Source organism: Papio anubis, chromosome 1, assembly GCF_008728515.1.
Source record: "Papio anubis isolate 15944 chromosome 1, Panubis1.0, whole genome shotgun sequence".
Classification (NCBI taxonomy): domain Eukaryota; kingdom Metazoa; phylum Chordata; class Mammalia; order Primates; family Cercopithecidae; genus Papio; species Papio anubis.
In genome coordinates this window covers 143,405,087-143,422,290 of record NC_044976.1, presented here as the reverse complement: position 1 = coordinate 143,422,290, position 17,204 = coordinate 143,405,087, and the positions used below count along the sequence as shown (strand labels likewise).

At 38.2% G+C, this 17,204-nt stretch overlaps 1 protein-coding gene across 5 annotated transcripts in view; it reads left to right on the top strand.

Annotated features, from left to right (window-relative positions):
* TGFB2 (transforming growth factor beta 2) overlaps positions 1-16,921 on the top strand; it is a 101,071-nt gene extending 84,150 nt beyond the window's left edge. For 3 of the 5 annotated variants that reach the window (XM_009187193.4, XM_031655661.1, XM_003893099.5), the window contains 5 exons: positions 6,717-6,849; positions 6,973-7,083; positions 8,607-8,784; positions 10,289-10,442; positions 14,111-16,921. In XM_009187193.4, coding sequence (XP_009185457.1) covers positions 6,717-6,849; positions 6,973-7,083; positions 8,607-8,784; positions 10,289-10,442; positions 14,111-14,269 — 735 coding nt within the window. In that variant the 3' untranslated portion in view covers positions 14,270-16,921. The remainder of the gene's footprint in view (positions 1-6,716; positions 6,850-6,972; positions 7,084-8,606; positions 8,785-10,288; positions 10,443-14,110) is intronic. The other 2 variants (XR_637774.4, XR_002517432.2) reach the window with 1 other exon arrangement.
* Positions 16,922-17,204: the final 283 nt, after the last annotated feature.

The following is a 17,204-nucleotide window of genomic DNA, read 5'->3' as shown; positions in this document are numbered from 1 at the left end:
TTAAATGCATTTAAAAACAAGATGGGCCCACACTAATGAACCTGGTGTCAATTTTTCTCTACAGCGCTATAGTTAAATTCCCTTTGCATTAGAAGTCTGATTGAATTGCCCCATGGTCTCCTGTGGGTCTGTTGATGTATGAATATGGAAAGTAACATTGAATTCCCAATGCTTTCTTAATAACTCTTTGCAATGTCTCATAGATGTGTAAGAGATGTTGCCCTTAGTGTCTAACCCAAATCCTGAGTTGTTTTACAGCTTTTTTTTTTTTTTTAAGGTTAAGATTTCTTCTGGCTATAATTTTGCATCTAGACTTCTACTTGTTTTTTCCCCCTGAAACTATTGGGTAACATCAGTGAGTTTCACCTTTATCCACTCCCTGGTTGGCTGCTTTCCAATGGCAGAGAAATGAATGGATGCTTTTGTGTAGGGAGTTTGGTAATTCAATGAAGAGCTTAGAGCCTTGCTGAAGGCGATATGTGGGTATTTCGCACATATTATATCTAATGAGTATATATCAGTAATGTAAGGAAGGTGGCATTCAAACATCACTGTGGGTGGCAGCTAAGCCAGATACAGCTAAATCTCATTTTCAATACATGAGAAGCCCTCTTTTCTAATTCAGTCAGAAACAGTTGTTGGTCACTTAAAGATTAAAAAATCAGTTAAAGCAAGGGATTAGAAAAACATAAGAGAGAGAAACAGAAAGAGAGAGATGCAAACCTTAACTTTTTTAAACTTAAAACAAATATATATGTATGTACATATGGATGTATACATACACATTCACATGCTGAGGCCAAGTTTTTTTATGAAAGGCCAAGGACTTTTCTTTGACGTGGATGTGCCAATCCATGTCTTTTTTTTTTTTTTTGTATAAATCACATTCATAGTGCATCATCTACAATTTCTATCTTTAGTTTCTCTGAAGCAGAGAGAAACATTTAAGGACAATTGCTGAGCAACCTGAGTGCAGGATTCTTCTAAATTTTGTCATATTATTTCTTTTATAGCTGTCTCTCTCGCACCTAAAATTTGAAAAAAATTATTGTGATAAAATATACATAATATAAACATCACAGTTCAACCATTCTTTAAGTATACAAGTCAGCAGCATTAAGTACATTCACAATATTTTATAGCCATCACCACTATCCATTTCTAGAACTTTTTTCATCCCCAGCAGAAACTCTGTACCCATTAAACAATACCTTCTAATTACCTTCTACACCCCTGCTAACCTCTATTCTGCCTCTTTTTTTTTTTTGAGACAGAGTCTTGCTCTTTCAGTCAGGCTGGAGTGCAGTGGCACGATCTCGGCTCACTGCAACCTCCGCCTCCTGGGTTCAAGCAATTCTCCTGCCTCAGCCTCCTGAGTAGCTGGGATTACAGGCGTGTGCTACCATGCCCAGCTAATTTTTAATTTTAGTAGAGACAGGGTTTCACGTGTTGGCCAGGCTGGTCTCAAACTCCTGACTTCAGGTAATCCGCCCACCTCGGCCTCCCAAAGTACTGGGATTACAGGCGTGGGCCACCATGCCTGGCCTAGTCTGTTTTTTATCTGTGTGAATTTGCCTATTCAAAGTACCTCTTGTAAGTGGAATCACAGTGTTTGTTCTTCTGTGTCAGCTTATTTCACTTAGCATAATCCTCAGAGTTAATCCATGTCATGTAGCATGTGTCTGAATTTCATTCTTTCTTATGGCTGAAAAATATCTTAGTGGATGAGTGTACTATGTTTCATTTATGCATGGATACTTCAATTTTTTTTCCCCACCTTTTGACTATTGTGAGTAATGCTGCTGTGAACATTGATGTATAAGTATTGCTTGAGTGCCAGCTTTCAGTTCTTTTGGCTATATATGTAAGAGTGGAATTTCTGGATCATGGGATAATTCAATGTTTGCCTTTTTGAGGAACTACCAAACTGTTTTCCAAAAAACTTCTTTCCTACAGGAACTTGTCTTTATGAAGACTTTCCAAGACAGTCAACTTGACTTTCAGAGAAGAAACAGCTCTCTTTACTTTTGGTCCTGCATTTCATCAGTTTCTAGACCATTTAATTAACTTGCATAATTACAATAACAAGTCCAAGTGTCATAAACAGGTTTAGAAATGTATATCATTTCATGCTTTCTAGGGAAAAAAAGAACTGTGTATAATTGATATTTGTTAAGCATACAACTCAACTGGTAAGAATGGAAGTGCTTGGAGAGTAACTTTCCCCAATGATCCCCAGTGTGCTTTGGGCATCAGCCAATACATATTATAAAACATGGAATTAATGGAGAATGCTGGTTACTCTGGCCAGTTAAGGGGACGCCAGTTAAGAGAGCTTCTACTATTCAACTAAATTATCTTTGTCATGATAAGCTATGTAAAGAGGCCAGGAGTGGTAGTTCAAGCCTGTAATCCTAGCACTTTGGGAGGCCGAGGCGGGTGGCTCGAGACCAGCCTGGGCAACATGGCAAAACCCCGTCTCTACTAAAAATACAAAAAATTAGCCAGGCGTGGGTGGCGCACACCTGTAGTCCCAGCTACTCCGGAGTCTGAGGCAAGAGAATCGCTTGAACCTGGGAGGCGGAGGTTGCAGTGAGCCAAGATCATGCCACTGCACTCCAACCTGGGTGACAGAGTGAGACCCTGTCTCAAAAAAAAAAAAAAAAAAAAGGTATGAAGAAATTTACAAGCAAATGACTCGTGAATCTAGAAAAACAATTAACAGCTACATATCCACAACTGCTAACATTCAATACTCTTGTTGTTCAGAGACTGGAGAAAGACAGACAGCAAAGGCTAAAATAGAATGGGAAGTTGACTGATCTGGTCACTTCTTGTATAAACTTTTGAATGTAAGCAGCAGGTTGATTTTCCATGCCTTCTTCTCTTACAGTTCAATTTAGTGTGGGTGATAAATGGGAGATAAACAGAGACCAGTGAAGTCGTGCCTATTCTTAGGAAGAAGATACCTTTCAAGTTAAGATTCAAGACTTTACAATGTGATTAGAGGGTTTTCTAGACAGTTCTGAAGCAAAATCATGAAGCTGTAGGAGGAATACTTTTATATAGCATCATTCATCCTTGTTAGCAACCCAAATGATTAAAGGTTTGGGAAATTACCCCTCTAAATATGGTCTAAAGGAACTGGGTTTATTTAGTTTAGAGAGAGCAAGCAAGCACGCTGAGGGGGACTTAATCATAGTCTCCAAGAATATGAGGGATATTCTCTGAGTGATGGAAAGCAGCTGTTTCCTGTTTCCACTAAGGACTGGATAAGAAGAATGGAGTTAACATGCAACAAGTGGGTTAAGAACTCTTTGGCCATGAAATTCAAGACAACAAATCCACCAGGCAAAAGTCGCCACTATGTTTGAGAATTATGTGGCTAACTAACTGTATTTCTTGGGTGCTTCATATGTGGCCTGTTCTTGAATCTGGAGCTAGTGAAAAAGATCCAGAGGACCTTTCACTCAAGTGAGCGGATGAAGTTGTCCATTGTCTGAGCCTACCAGTGCTCTGTGGTTGAGGAAGCCCTTATCGTAAGTCTCCTAGTGAGATTTAAAAGAGAAAAAGCTTCAGAGTCTCTTTGCTGCTCTTTGGACTCTTTCCAGGCAAGATAATCTAAATGTACTCCTTTTCTGTAAGGTGAAAGATTTCTATAGATTTGGCATTATGTGTCTTTTCTGCTTATTTGGTCGACATGGTCATAATTTTAAAAAATTCTGTGTCTTTAATGACACTAGACATATATATAGACATATATATATACACACACATATACACAATATCATAGACATTTGACATGTATATCATAAGTAATTAATTCAGCAATGGAGACAATGTTTAGTTCTAGGTAGTATGTCTAAGTGTGAGCTATAGGAATAAGATATACACTGTGCTAATCAGTGGTACAGAAATATGCAAAGCATTATGTAAAAATGCATTGTTGCAGATTAGCTACAGGAAGAATTTAAAGACAGAACAATGAGTTCTGTGAATGTTACCAGTTTTTAGTCAGTGAGGCAGATCAAAATGCCTGAAAACTTCTTCTCAACCATTGTTTTTATCATTGCTATTCCATAGTAGGTTAATTATACCACTTATTCAGAATTAGATAAGTGATGTTTTATTTTCCCAACTGGGAGTATTCTCAAGGCAAGATTTGATTCCCAGGGGATGGATTGCTATTAAGTTGTATCTTTAAAGCTATAGCTTTTTGCCAACATTCATTGTGTATACATTCCACCATCTTATATTTTCATCTTGTACCAACATTCATTTTAATCTTATTTAAAAATCTTTGCCTCTATCATTGAATGTTTTCTTGACTAGATAACTTGTTTGGTCTTTAAAAATCCAGCACTGAAGTGGGAAAATGACTCAGTATTGAGTTGGATCCTCTCTTCACACTTGTTCACTGGGAGGCATTGGGCAAGTTAACTTCCTTGAATTTGTTTCCTTAATCTACCCTACAGGAATATTTTGAGAATTAAATAAAATAAAATAATGTGTGCCAAGCTCAGAGAGTAGTGTACCCAGCCCTCAAGTCATGTTTATCTGCTTTCTTTAATTCACAAAGAGCATTTCTTGCCTATCATAGAGTCATTATTGCCTCCACATTCTCTTCTTTTAGTGGAATTTTTGGACCACAGGGGCAGGTCTGTAGAATAGGACTTGTGTAAAATTCATGACGGCACCCAAGGGTCTAATTGTATGAATCTCCTTCCTTTATTATACTTACTTAATCCAGAAAAAAGTCAACCATTATGACAAGTATTTCAGGAAGCGTTTGTTGCCAAAGTACCTGAAACAAATCATGTAAACACATGGAAGGAAAGTGTATTTTCAAATCAGTGGGAAAATGATGCATTTTTTTTTACAAGGATTAAAGGAGAGTTAATAAATCTTCTAGATACTGAAATAAACATTTAATAGACATTGACTCAATTGAGTATTATGGTTTGAAATGACATCAAATTGAAGACATGATCCCTGACCTGGGAAGTTTTATGAACTTACTGGAGAGACCAAGCCCATTGCTATGGAATGACCACAAAACAGTAAGAGTAGTACAAAAATCAGGAAGAGTAGTACAAAAATGAGAGAGCTTGAACCCCTAAGTACTGAGGAAAGGCACGATACAGGGTTTCAGTAGGGATTTACTATAGCTCTAGTAGACTTAGAATCATGATTTAGTTCCTAAAACACTATCATTTCAAAATAGAATTTTAAAAAAACCACCTAAAATATTCACTTCCTGTCGAAACCTAGCAACATACTGCAGTTGCACTTTACTCATTTGAGATAAATACACCTTTCTCAAAATTTTAACTTTTTCTTTTCTTTGGCCAGGTGCTGTGGCTCACACCTGTAATCCCAGCACTTTGGGAGGCCTAGGCGGGCAGATCACAAGGTCAGGAGATCAAGACCATCCTATCTAACACGGTGAAACCCCATCTCTACTAAAAATACAAAAAATTAGTCGGGAGTGGTGATGGGCGCCTGTAGTCTCAGCTACTCTGGAGGCTGAGGCAGGAGGATGGTGTGAACCCGGGAGGTGGAGCTTGCAGTGAGCCGAGATAAGCACCACTGCACTCTAGCCTGGGCAACAGAGCGAGACTCTGTTTCAAAAAAAAAAAAAACACTTTTTCTTTTCTTTTTTCTTTCTTTCTTCTTTTTCTTGCCTTTTTTTTTTTTTTTTTTTTTTTTTTTTTTTTTTTTGAGAAGGAATCTCTCTCTGTCCCCCAGGCTGGAGCACAGTGGTGCCACCTTAGCTCACTGCAACCTCCATCTCCTGGGTTCAAGTGATTCTTCTGCCTAAGCCTCCCGAGTAGCTGGGATTACAGGCACCCGCCACCATGCCTTGCTGATTTTTGTGTTTAGTAGAGACAGGGTTTTATCATGTTGGCCAGGCTGGTCTTGAACTCCTGACCTCAACTGATCCATCCAACTCAGCCTCCTAAAGTGCTGGGATTACAGTGAGCCACCTCACCCAGCCTGAGATAAATACATCTTTCTAAGGTCTCAGTGTTTAGGCTGATTTGCTTTTAGACATTCATCTATGCAGAATACCAAACAACTTCTGCTTAGATTCATTCTGAGTCTACAGGAGATGGAATATCTTTATAAATCATAACAAGTAACATTAAGAGTAAAACATCCCAGCCAGGGACTTACCTCAAAAGCTGAGGCATGACACATATTTTAATGGCAATGGATTCGGAAACCAAGGTTAGGACCGTTCTTTCTTTATTAGAAAGAGATTTATAATTCAGGGCCTTTGAGAGTGAGTCTGGGTCCTCTGAACTGGACTTCTCCTCTTGTCCCTTCCTGTACCCCAACTCCCCAAATTAAATAAGTAGGGAAGCAGAACAAGAAAACCATTAACTTAATAGCATAGAATTTATGGCTGAAACCTTGCAAAGCTTATGTCAGCAAAGTAAAATAATTACTGTCACTTTCTTTAAGACACTTGGCTTTATGGTTCCTGTCACCTTTATCATAACATGCAGCTGATTTAGTAGCTCTATTTTTCATGGCAAATAGCCTGGTGTTGTGTTTTTTTGCATGTGACCATGCTATTGAGATGACAATACATGGCTATACTATAGTAGAGCTAAATTTAGATAATGAATTAGAACACTGTTAATAGTTTTGGTTTAGTCATGCTGTCAGAATGCCAACTCAGCCTTTTCTCTTGCTCTTTTTCCCTCTAGATTCTCAAGTCCAAAGACTTAACATCTCCAACCCAGCGCTACATCGACAGCAAAGTTGTGAAAACAAGAGCAGAAGGCGAATGGCTTTCCTTCGATGTAACTGATGCTGTTCATGAATGGCTTCACCATAAAGGTTACAGGCCACTCTCTCTTTTCCTCCCAAGATGTTTGGTATCCCTAAGTTACTTTAAATTGATTGCAGATTTAAGGGTATAGACATACATACAAATGACCTCCTTGACTTAATGTTTTCCAGACAGGAACCTGGGATTTAAAATAAGCTTACACTGTCCCTGCTGCACTTTTGTACCATCTAATAATTACATCATCCCAAATAAAAGCGAAGAATTAGAAGCAAGATTTGCAGGTAACCGAAACTTGGTCATATGAGGTGGGGGAGGGAAGGGTCTATATTGATAATCTCATGGGGGATAAAATCAGTTTGCATGTGAAAATGAGACTGGTGAGGCCTGGGGAATTTCATTCATTTGGACAATGATATGGTTGGATATACATATGTGAAGGGAGAAAGGATTGGAAGAATGGGATAGGTTCCCCGTTTATAATTCTCAATGTCCAGTGATGACTTGGTCAATAATAACTGATTATTAACTCATTAACCCTCCAGTAGTAAGTTAAGACCTTTGTTCTTCATTGTAGCAAACTAACTTTCCATCTCTACTGATATTATAGAGAAAGATAGAATGTATTTAAGAAAATTCAATGATAATCCCCCAAGCCAAATGTCAGGAACTGACAACCATATTTCACAGAAGAAAGAGTCTCCTCATGCTACAGCTCCCATAACTAACTTTCCATGTATAAGAATATTCCACCTTTTCTAGCCCATACCCAATATTTCAAGTGGGTTCCTTATCAGAATTTTATATTAGTTTATAAACACATAAAAAGGTTTTGGCTTTCCCCATGCTCACCTTTAAGTAAGTTGGACAAAAGTCATGGAGAGTGAGGAGATACCAAGGGCTCAAGTCACTTCATGTATTAGATGATGAGTTGTTGGATGATGAGAGGTGAGAGGAAATCTCTGCCCATGTGCCAATGCAGCATCTGCCCACAATGCCAGGCCAGAGAATTGATTTCCCTGCCCTCCTAACATCACCCAGGACCTCCATCCACTTTTAGAAGACTACAGCAGTGCTCGCTCATGGAAAAATACTCCCAGAGGTCTAGAGATTTATTTCAGTCTCTAACCTAGTCATGATTCTCTGGAGTGTGGAGATTAAATGCTTAAACTGGCAGTCTCTTGAGCATGCTTTGGGGAGCTCAAGTTTCTAAATCTCAGATGGAATCAGGAAAGTGTTGAGGATGCCATAAAATAAATGAAAAAGCCCTTTCTTCACAGCTTCCCAAAATAGCATTAGGTAAGGGTGACTTCTGTTTCACTTGAACCTAATTCACTCCAATTCAGTTAAGTCTCAGTTTATGTTCATTAGGAAAGTCTTTTGAGTTTAGTAGTCTTAGGAAGAGTGTTAACCAGTGGGTGACAAGGCATGTTCTATTGCCATGTGTTCAGTTGTCGAGGACTTGAACACAGCCTAAACTGAGGATTGACTAAAATAAACTGCCTAGATTGCCCTTGGACTATAGGTCAAAGACTGCTTCTGTAGTGACTTTCATAACCAACAGCCCTGGCTTTGACACTGAACTGCCTTCTGACAAGAGCCCCATTTAGAAGTGTTAATTGTCACGTGGGTTAGTCGAAGTCCTGTTGTGCCATATCTATTTCCATGGGGAATGACTGTTGCCAGCTGATGCTGCTTTGGTGGTCATCACTGCTATTTGTGACAATATACAAAGGAAAAAAATATGGCTGATTATATTTGATGAAGGTGAAGCTAAATGTTTATTACCCAAATGCATTTTTTCAAGGTATTGATGGCACCTCCACATATACCAGTGGTGATCAGAAAACTATAAAGTCCACTAGGAAAAAAAACAGTGGGAAGACCCCACATCTCCTGCTAATGTTATTGCCCTCCTACAGACTTGAGTCACAACAGACCAACCGGCGGAAGAAGCGTGCTTTGGATGCGGCCTATTGCTTTAGGTAAAGGAAATAAAAATAAAATCAAGTAATTGCATCTGTTAACTCTTACACTGCCTTTGCCCTTTCTTCTACCGTGTATTGACCCGAGTGGAACTCATTGCTAAGACCAGATAGAGTGCAGTACAGCTCCTGTATCTCATACCGCCATTCTTCCCAGAGGCTTATATTCATCAGGTCTTTAGCAGGGAACCAAGTGTGAAGGGAGAAAACTAGCCCCCCTGAATTTTTTCCCCAACATTCCTCTGAAGTTCTTTGGCGCTGAAGAAGAAAAAAAGCTCTCTGCCCCTCAGAACAAATAAAAGCTTATTGGAGGTGCGTGATGTCAACTCCTTAATCAAGAAAAACCCACCATCTGTATGATGCCTTCACCCTCACCAAGTTCGAGTGCTTATAGTCACACTTCTGTCATAGTAACAGAGATGAGACAGCAGAATGCCATGTGTCACACCTTTAGCAACAGCATATGAGAGAAGCAAGAAGAATTTATTTCCCATTCCCATATGAGTGCATGGAGGGAGAATGTGAATGTTCTTAGGTGGTCTCTGTGAGAGGAGGGCTCTTTCCTTATTTTGAGAGGTACAGGACAGGGAAGGGTCCACACTGATGAAGGGCTCAAAATGTCAGAGGCCAGGAGTAAAGCGGCACTTTTTGATTGCCCGATCCAGTGGTTGCCCTCAGCAAGACTGCATGTTTCTTGATCTCTGGTTCATTCCTAGATTGGGGAACATGTGGTGAAATAAAGGATCGATTCTCAAAGGAAAATGCCTTAGACAGTTCTTTGAAAATTGCTGTTGTACTCCTTTCATTTTGTATTTGAAAGGGCAATAGAGGCTGGATGGCAGAACTGCCCAGTGTTGTTTGGAAAGGGCTTCATCATGCCCAGCCACTCCCTGATTATATCTGGTCACTTGAAGGTAAAGGTATGATTTTCCAGGTCACAGACAAGGAAGTCAGGGTATAGAACTCATAAGGGCAAGCAGTCCAGCAAATCACCACACACAACACCCTATCATGAAAGTCACTTAAGATTACAATAAAGCCGTTTAAACCTGGCCTATGGGCCGGGCACAGTGGCTCACGTCTGTAATCCCAGCACTTTAGGAGGCTGAGGCGGGCGGATCACGAGGTCAGGAGATCAAGGTCATCCTGACTAACACAGTGAAACCCTGTCTCTACGAAAAATATGAAAAATCAGCCGGGCATGGTGGCAGGCATCTGTAGTCCCAGCTACTTGGGAGGCTGAGGCAGGAGAATGGCGTGAACCCGGGAGGTGGAGGTTGCAGTGAGCCGTGATCATGCCATTGCACTCCAGCCTGGGCGACAGAGCGAGACTCTGTCTCAAAAAAACAAACAAACAAAAAACACCTGGCCCATGGTATTTGCTCGTTACATGTTTGTTGAATAAATGAATGAGTCATTTTTCTGGTTTGGGGTGAGGTGGTGGTAGAGTGAGGTGGTGAATCAGCTTTAAAATCTCCATTGCTTTTTTTTTTTTTTTAAACAGAAATGTGCAGGATAATTGCTGCCTACGTCCACTTTACATTGATTTCAAGAGGGATCTAGGGTGGAAATGGATACACGAACCCAAAGGATACAATGCCAACTTCTGTGCTGGAGCATGCCCGTATTTATGGAGTTCAGACACTCAGCACAGCAGGGTGAGTGTTCAGCTTACCTGTTGTCTCTGTTCTTGGGTTACCATGTGCACCTGCTGATAGTATTTCCAAATGAGTTGTAATTAACTTGGTGCCCTTTTACCATCACACATGTATGGGTACTGGAGAAATTCTTTTATTAGGTTGGTGCAAAAGTAATCGCGGTTTTTGCCATTACTTTCAATGAAAGTGACACCGATCAGTTTCAAACCACAGGTCTCGCTTGCCCAGTTATAAACAACTGGAGGGAAGTTTTGTTTAATTTTTTCTTTATTTTATATTCTTTTTCAAAAATAATTTTTATTAATACATACTTGCATATATTAATGAGGTACATGTGATATTTTGATACATGTATACAATGTGTAATGATGAAATCAGCGTAATTAGGATATCCATCACCTCAAAAATTTATCATTTCCTCATTTGGGGAACATTCCAGGTCATCTCTTCTAGTTATTTAAAAATATACAATAAATTATCGTTAACTATAATAACCCTACTGTGCTATAAAACATTAAAATTTGTTCCTTCTATCTAACTGTATTTTGGTATCTATTAATCAGCTTCTCTTCACCCTTACCCTGTTCCCAGCCTCTGGTAACCATCATTCTACTCTCTGCCTCTATGAGTTTTATATTTTTAACAGCTATAAGCATAAATAGCCAAAAACAGCACACCCTTTTAAAATCAATATGTCACATAGTATCATTTATAGATAAAGTGTGACAGGACCCAGGTCTCCATCTAAAAAAAAAAAAATCTGCTGTCATCTCCATCAGGGACTGTTACATTAGAAAGAACACTGGGGATTTCAGTTAATGCCAGTGAGTGTGTGATTATTAGTAAATACACTAGCAATTTACTAATGTATGACAGAATGTAGTTTAACATCTCTAAACCTCAGTTTCTTATCAGTAAGAAGGAATGTCTGTATTAAAAGTTATCTTTAAAATAATAATGCCAAACGCAAGAGTTGATATGAAGTACAAAAGATGATATATGTAAAAATGACTTGAAAATTAGTTTCTCTACTTTTTAAAAATGTAACACAAAGTAAATGAGAATCTGAGTATTTTATCAAGTTGTTTCAGTGAAGATAGAGTTAATTCAGAAGGTAATTCCCAGATTGGATGGTATGGGTTTCCAGCAAGATTAGAGAAGAGTTTTTCTATGTAATAATGTTATTTGTTCACATGCTTCCTCCTGATGGCTCATCAGGATTTTAGAGATAGAAAGGACATCTTATCCAACCCTTTCATTTTCTTAAAGAAATTGGGGGCCAGGCATGGTGACTCATGCCTGTAATCCCAGCACTTTGGGAGGCCAAGATGGGTGGATCACGAGGTCAGGAGTTCAAGGCCAGCCTGGTCAAGATGGTGAAACCCCATCTCTACTAAAAATACAAAAAAATTAGCCAGGCATGGTGGCGGGCGCCTGCAATCCCAGCTACGTGGGAGGTTTAGGCAGAGAATGGCTTGAACCCGGGAGGCAGGGGTTGCAGTGAGCCGAGATCGTGCCACTGCACTCCAGCCTGGGTGACAGAGTGAGGCCCCATCTCAAAAAAAAAAAAAGAAAAAAGAAAGAAAAGAAAAGAAATTGGAGTCTAGATCATGTAGTCTAGATGATACCCAAGACCAAAGAGAAAATTAGTGACAAACCAAGGCTTGGCACGTAGGCCTCCTTGTTTTATAACCAGGCCTCCATTTGCCCTATCTTACTGGGTTTAATTCCTAAAATATGGTTAAATGTTAGGGTTTCTATTCTGCTCTTTATGCCTCTGTAAATCTCCCTATTAAAGAGGCATTAGAAAAATTGCCTTCACTGCAGGATAGGAAAATGGATCAGCTGCCAAGAAGATCACATACTACATTCAGCTGAATTCATGAGTTTGGGGGTTATCAATTATTTTAGACAATCTGTATTATAAAAATTCCTCTTTAGTTCATACGAAAAATCATGAGTTCATGGAGTATAAAGTATATTTATTTATAAATGCCTACATATGCTGGAATTTAAATTGACAAATATGGCTCCCCTTCCTTCAGCTGTTTTCCCAACTCCCCTGTAGACTTTGGCACTCGGGGGCGACCGTGTGCTTGGCCATGTGAGGGAAGCTTGCTCATGCCTGTCCCTTTGTCTGAGCTCTCTGGCCAGGCTGCCTCCTCTGGGCTGCGGCAGCAGTAGCTGTAATGTGGGCAAGGCCCTGTTGCCAAGTAGAAACATAATTCTCCTCTCTGATACACAGAGGGAGTGTGTGAAGGCTGAGACCACGCTTGTTTTTCAAGGAGAGAGGAAGAATAACTGTCATGGTCACAAATGTGTGGTTTGGACAGTTACCCAAGAAGCCAGAGGTAGCTAATAAAGTAGTCAGTGTTGCTGTGCTGAACAGATCTTCTGTCTTAGGCTGAAAAAATTGCAGTGAATCTCGAGGAAAAGGTCATTTGCTGTTTGACTAACACATTAATGGCATCCTTGGAAATGTCTCTGTATCATCAGTGGGGAACCTACATACTTCCATTAGTAAAAGTCGCACACCCCTCTGATACAGAATGGGGTTAAAGGTATAAGTCTAATTATAGAACCGTCTCTTCATCCTGTTTTCGGACTTGCCATTAACTCCTCCAACTCAGCAACTACTATTTACCACATAGAAAGTTAATGGAGGGTTGATTATGATTGTGATTATGATTATGATCATTTTAAGCAAAATATAAGAAAGTGAATAATTCTTTCTTATAGGAGATCTTAGAGATCACTTTTATGTCATTTCTAGCATCATTGTATCTATGAAGCAATGCTAAATAAAAAGACTTTTTTTTTTAAATGAAAATTGAGGATACCTTAAATTGGCCTGAGGAGACACTTAATGTAGAAAGATTTCATTTCCTTCCTTCCTTATTTATTTATTTAAAGAAACAAGGTCTAGGTGTGTTGTCCAAGCTAGTCCTGAATTCCTGGACTCAAGTGATTCTTCAAAGTGTTGGGATTACAGGCGTGAGCCACTGTGCCCGGTCTGTAGAAAGATTTCACATTGCTTAGAGGTGTCTTTTTCTCTACCCAAGGGTAGATTAAAGCTCTTATGAGAGCTTTGATAGAACTTTTTATTCTTCTACTTATTCATGTATTCATTTCTTCACTTAGTACATGAATCTCATTTTGTCCAGAGAAGACTTACTGGGGCTATAAGATAAAAGCAGAGTCTATAGAATTCCTGACCTGGAGTGAGCTCTGAATCTAGATGGAATTGAAACATATACTCAAGAAACAACTTCATTTACAGAGTAGTGTAGAAAAAAGACCAAATACTACAAGGATCAAGTTTTGTGGGGACCTAGGAAGTATGTGCAGCCAAGCACTGATCAGAGGAAAGACTTATTGGAAAAACTGGGAAAATCTGTTGAATGAGCAGTTTTTTCCAATCTGACTCTTACAGAATCATTTGCTTAAGATGTGTGAAAAACGAGTTCTGTGTGGGAAAATAATTACTTTGATGATTGCTAAGGTCACTTACCAGTTTGACTGTAATTTAGGAAATTAGCGACAGAAAATAATTCAAATTTCCTACTCAGTGCTATGACTGATAACAATGCAGAATTGTTTTTTAAAAACTAATTGTGTTCATTTTCCATCTTTCCCTATGATGTCTCTCCTCTCCTGTGTCCTTTCAGGTCCTGAGCTTATATAATACCATAAATCCAGAAGCATCTGCTTCTCCTTGCTGCGTGTCCCAAGATTTAGAACCTCTAACCATTCTCTACTACATTGGCAAAACACCCAAGATTGAACAGCTTTCTAATATGATTGTAAAGTCTTGCAAATGCAGCTAAACTTCTTGGAAAAGTGGCAAGATCAAAATTACAATGATGATGATAATGATGATGACGACGACAATGATGATGCTTGTAACAAGAAAACATAAGAGAGCCTTGGTTCGTCAGTGTTAAAAAAAATTTTGAAAAGGCGGTACTAGTTCACACACGTAGGAAGTTTGTGTTCTGTTTGTTAAAACTGTCATCTGACACAAAAAAAGTTGAAGGCCTTATTCTACATTTCACCTACTTTGTAAGTGAGAGAGACAAGAAGCAAATTTTTTTAAAGGAAAAAAATAAACACTGGAAGAATTTATTAGTGTTAATTATGTGAACAACGACAACAACAACAAAAAGAAAAAAAAAAAAAAAAAAAAAACAGGAAAATCCCATTAAGTGGAGTTGCTGTACGTACCGTTCCTATCCCACGCCTCACTTGATTTTTCTGTATTGCTATGCAATAGGCACCCTTCTCATTCTTACTCTTAGAGTTAACAGTGAGTTATTTATTGTGTGTTACTATATAATGAACGTTTCATTGCCCTTGGAAAATAAAACAGGTGTATAAAGTGGAGACCAAATACTTTGCCAGAAACTCATGGATGGCTTAAAGAACTTGAACTCAAACGAGCCAGAAAAAAAGAGGTCATATTAATGGGATGAAAACCCAAGTGAGTTATTATATGACCGAAAAAGTCTGCATTAAGATAAAGACCCTGAAAACACATGTTATGTACCAGCTGCCTAAGGAAGCTTCTTGTAAGGTCCAAAAACTAAAAAGCCTGTTAATAAAAGAAACTTTCAGTCAGAATAAGTCTGTAAGATTTTTTTTTCTTTTTAATTGTAAATGGTTCTTTGTCAGTTTAGTAAACCAGTGAAATGTTGAAGTGTTTTGACATGTACTGGTCAAACTTCAGACCTTAAAATATTGCTGTATAGCTATGCTATAGGTTTTTTCCTTTGTTTTGGTATATGTAACCATACCTATATTATTAAAATAGATGGATATAGAAGCCAGCATAATTGAAAACACATCTGCAGATCTCTTTTGCAAACTATTAAATCAAAACATTAACTACTTTATGTGTAATGTGTAAATTTTTACCATATTTTTTATATTCTGTAATAATGTCAACTACGATTTAGACTGACTTAAATTTGGGCTCTTTTTAATGATCACTCACAAATGTATGTTTCTTTTAGCTGGCCAGTACTTTTGAGTAAAGCCCCTATATTTTGACTTGCACTACAGATGCATTTTTTATAACATTTGCCCTACTTGTGCTTTGTGTTTTGTTCATTATTATGACATAAGCTACCTGGATCTACCTGTCCTTTTTTTTTATTTTACAAAAAAGATGGGTTCGAGTTCAGTGGTCTTCCTTCATCTTCCAAGCATCGTTACTAACCAAGTCAGACATTAACAAACTTTTATGTTAGGAAAAGGAGGAATGTTACAGATACATAGAAGATTGAGGTAAAATGTTTTAGTTTTAGCAAGGATTTAAGGTTCTAACTAAAACTCAGAATCTTGATTAAGTTAAGAAAAGTTTCTCTACCTTCGTTTAATCAATATTTTCATAAAATCCTATTGTTATTACAAAGTGGACACTTCATAGGAAACTTCTTTTTCTTTAGTCAGGCTTTTAATATTCAGTGGGAAATGGAAACATACACATTTTAGTCGATTTTTCAAATGGGGGAAAAAGTCCAGGTTAGCATAAGTCATTTTGTGTATTTCACTGAAGTTAAGGTTTTTATAAATGTTCTTTGAAGGTGAAAAGGCACAAGCCAATTTTTCCTATGATCAAAAAATTCTTTCTTTCCTCTGAGTGAGACTTATCTATATCTGAGGCTAAAGTTTACCTCGCTTTAATAAATAATTTGCCACATCATTGCAGAAGAGGTATCCTCATGTTGGGGTTTATAGAATATGTCAGTTTGTCACTTGTCACTTATTTAGCTTTACAATAAAAATTAATAGGTAAAGCAATGGAATATTTGCAGTTTCACCTAAAGAGCAGCATAAGGAGGCGGGAATCCAAAGTGAAATTGTTTGATATGGTCTACTTCTTTTTCGGAATTTCCTGACCATTAATTAAAATAAAGAATTGGATTTGCAAGTTTGAAAACTGGAAAAGCAAGAGATGGGATGCCATAATAGTAAACAGCCCTTGTGTTGGATGTAACCCAATCCCAGATTTGAGTGTGTGTTGATTATATTTTTTGTCTTCCACTTTTCTATTAATTATGTGTAAATCACTTTTATTTCTGCAGGTATTTTCCTCTCAGATAGGATGACATTTTGTTTTGTATTATTTTGTCTTTCCTCATGAATGCACTGATAATATTTTAAATGCTCTATTTTAAAATCTCTTGAATCTTTTTTTTTTTTTAAATTTGGGGGTTCTATAAGGTCTTTATTTCCCATAAGTAAATATTGCCATGGGAGGGGGGTGGAGGTGGGAAGGAAGGGGGGAAGTGCTAGTATGCAAGTGGGCAGCAATTATTTTTGTGTTAATCAGCAGTACAATTTGATCGTTGGCATGGTTAAAAAATGGAATATAAGATTAGCTGTTTTGTATTTTGATGACCAATTACGCTGTATTTTAACACGATGTATGTCTGTTTTTGTGGTGCTCTAGTGGTAAATAAATTATTTCAATGATACATGGATGTCTTTTTCCTATCAGTACCATCATTGAGTCTAGAAAATACCTGTGATGCAGTAAGACTATCTGAAGCTGGAAAAGTCATACCACCTTTCACATTGCCCTCTGCTTTCTCCCTTAAGGATAGTCACTTCAGAAGTCATGCTTTAAAGCACAAGAGTCAGGCCATATTCATCAAGGATGGAAGAAATCCCTGTGCAGTCTTTTTATTCCTTTATTTATTGGTATTTGGTAATTGTTTGAGATTTAGTTTCCATCCAGCTTGACTGCCGACCAGAAAA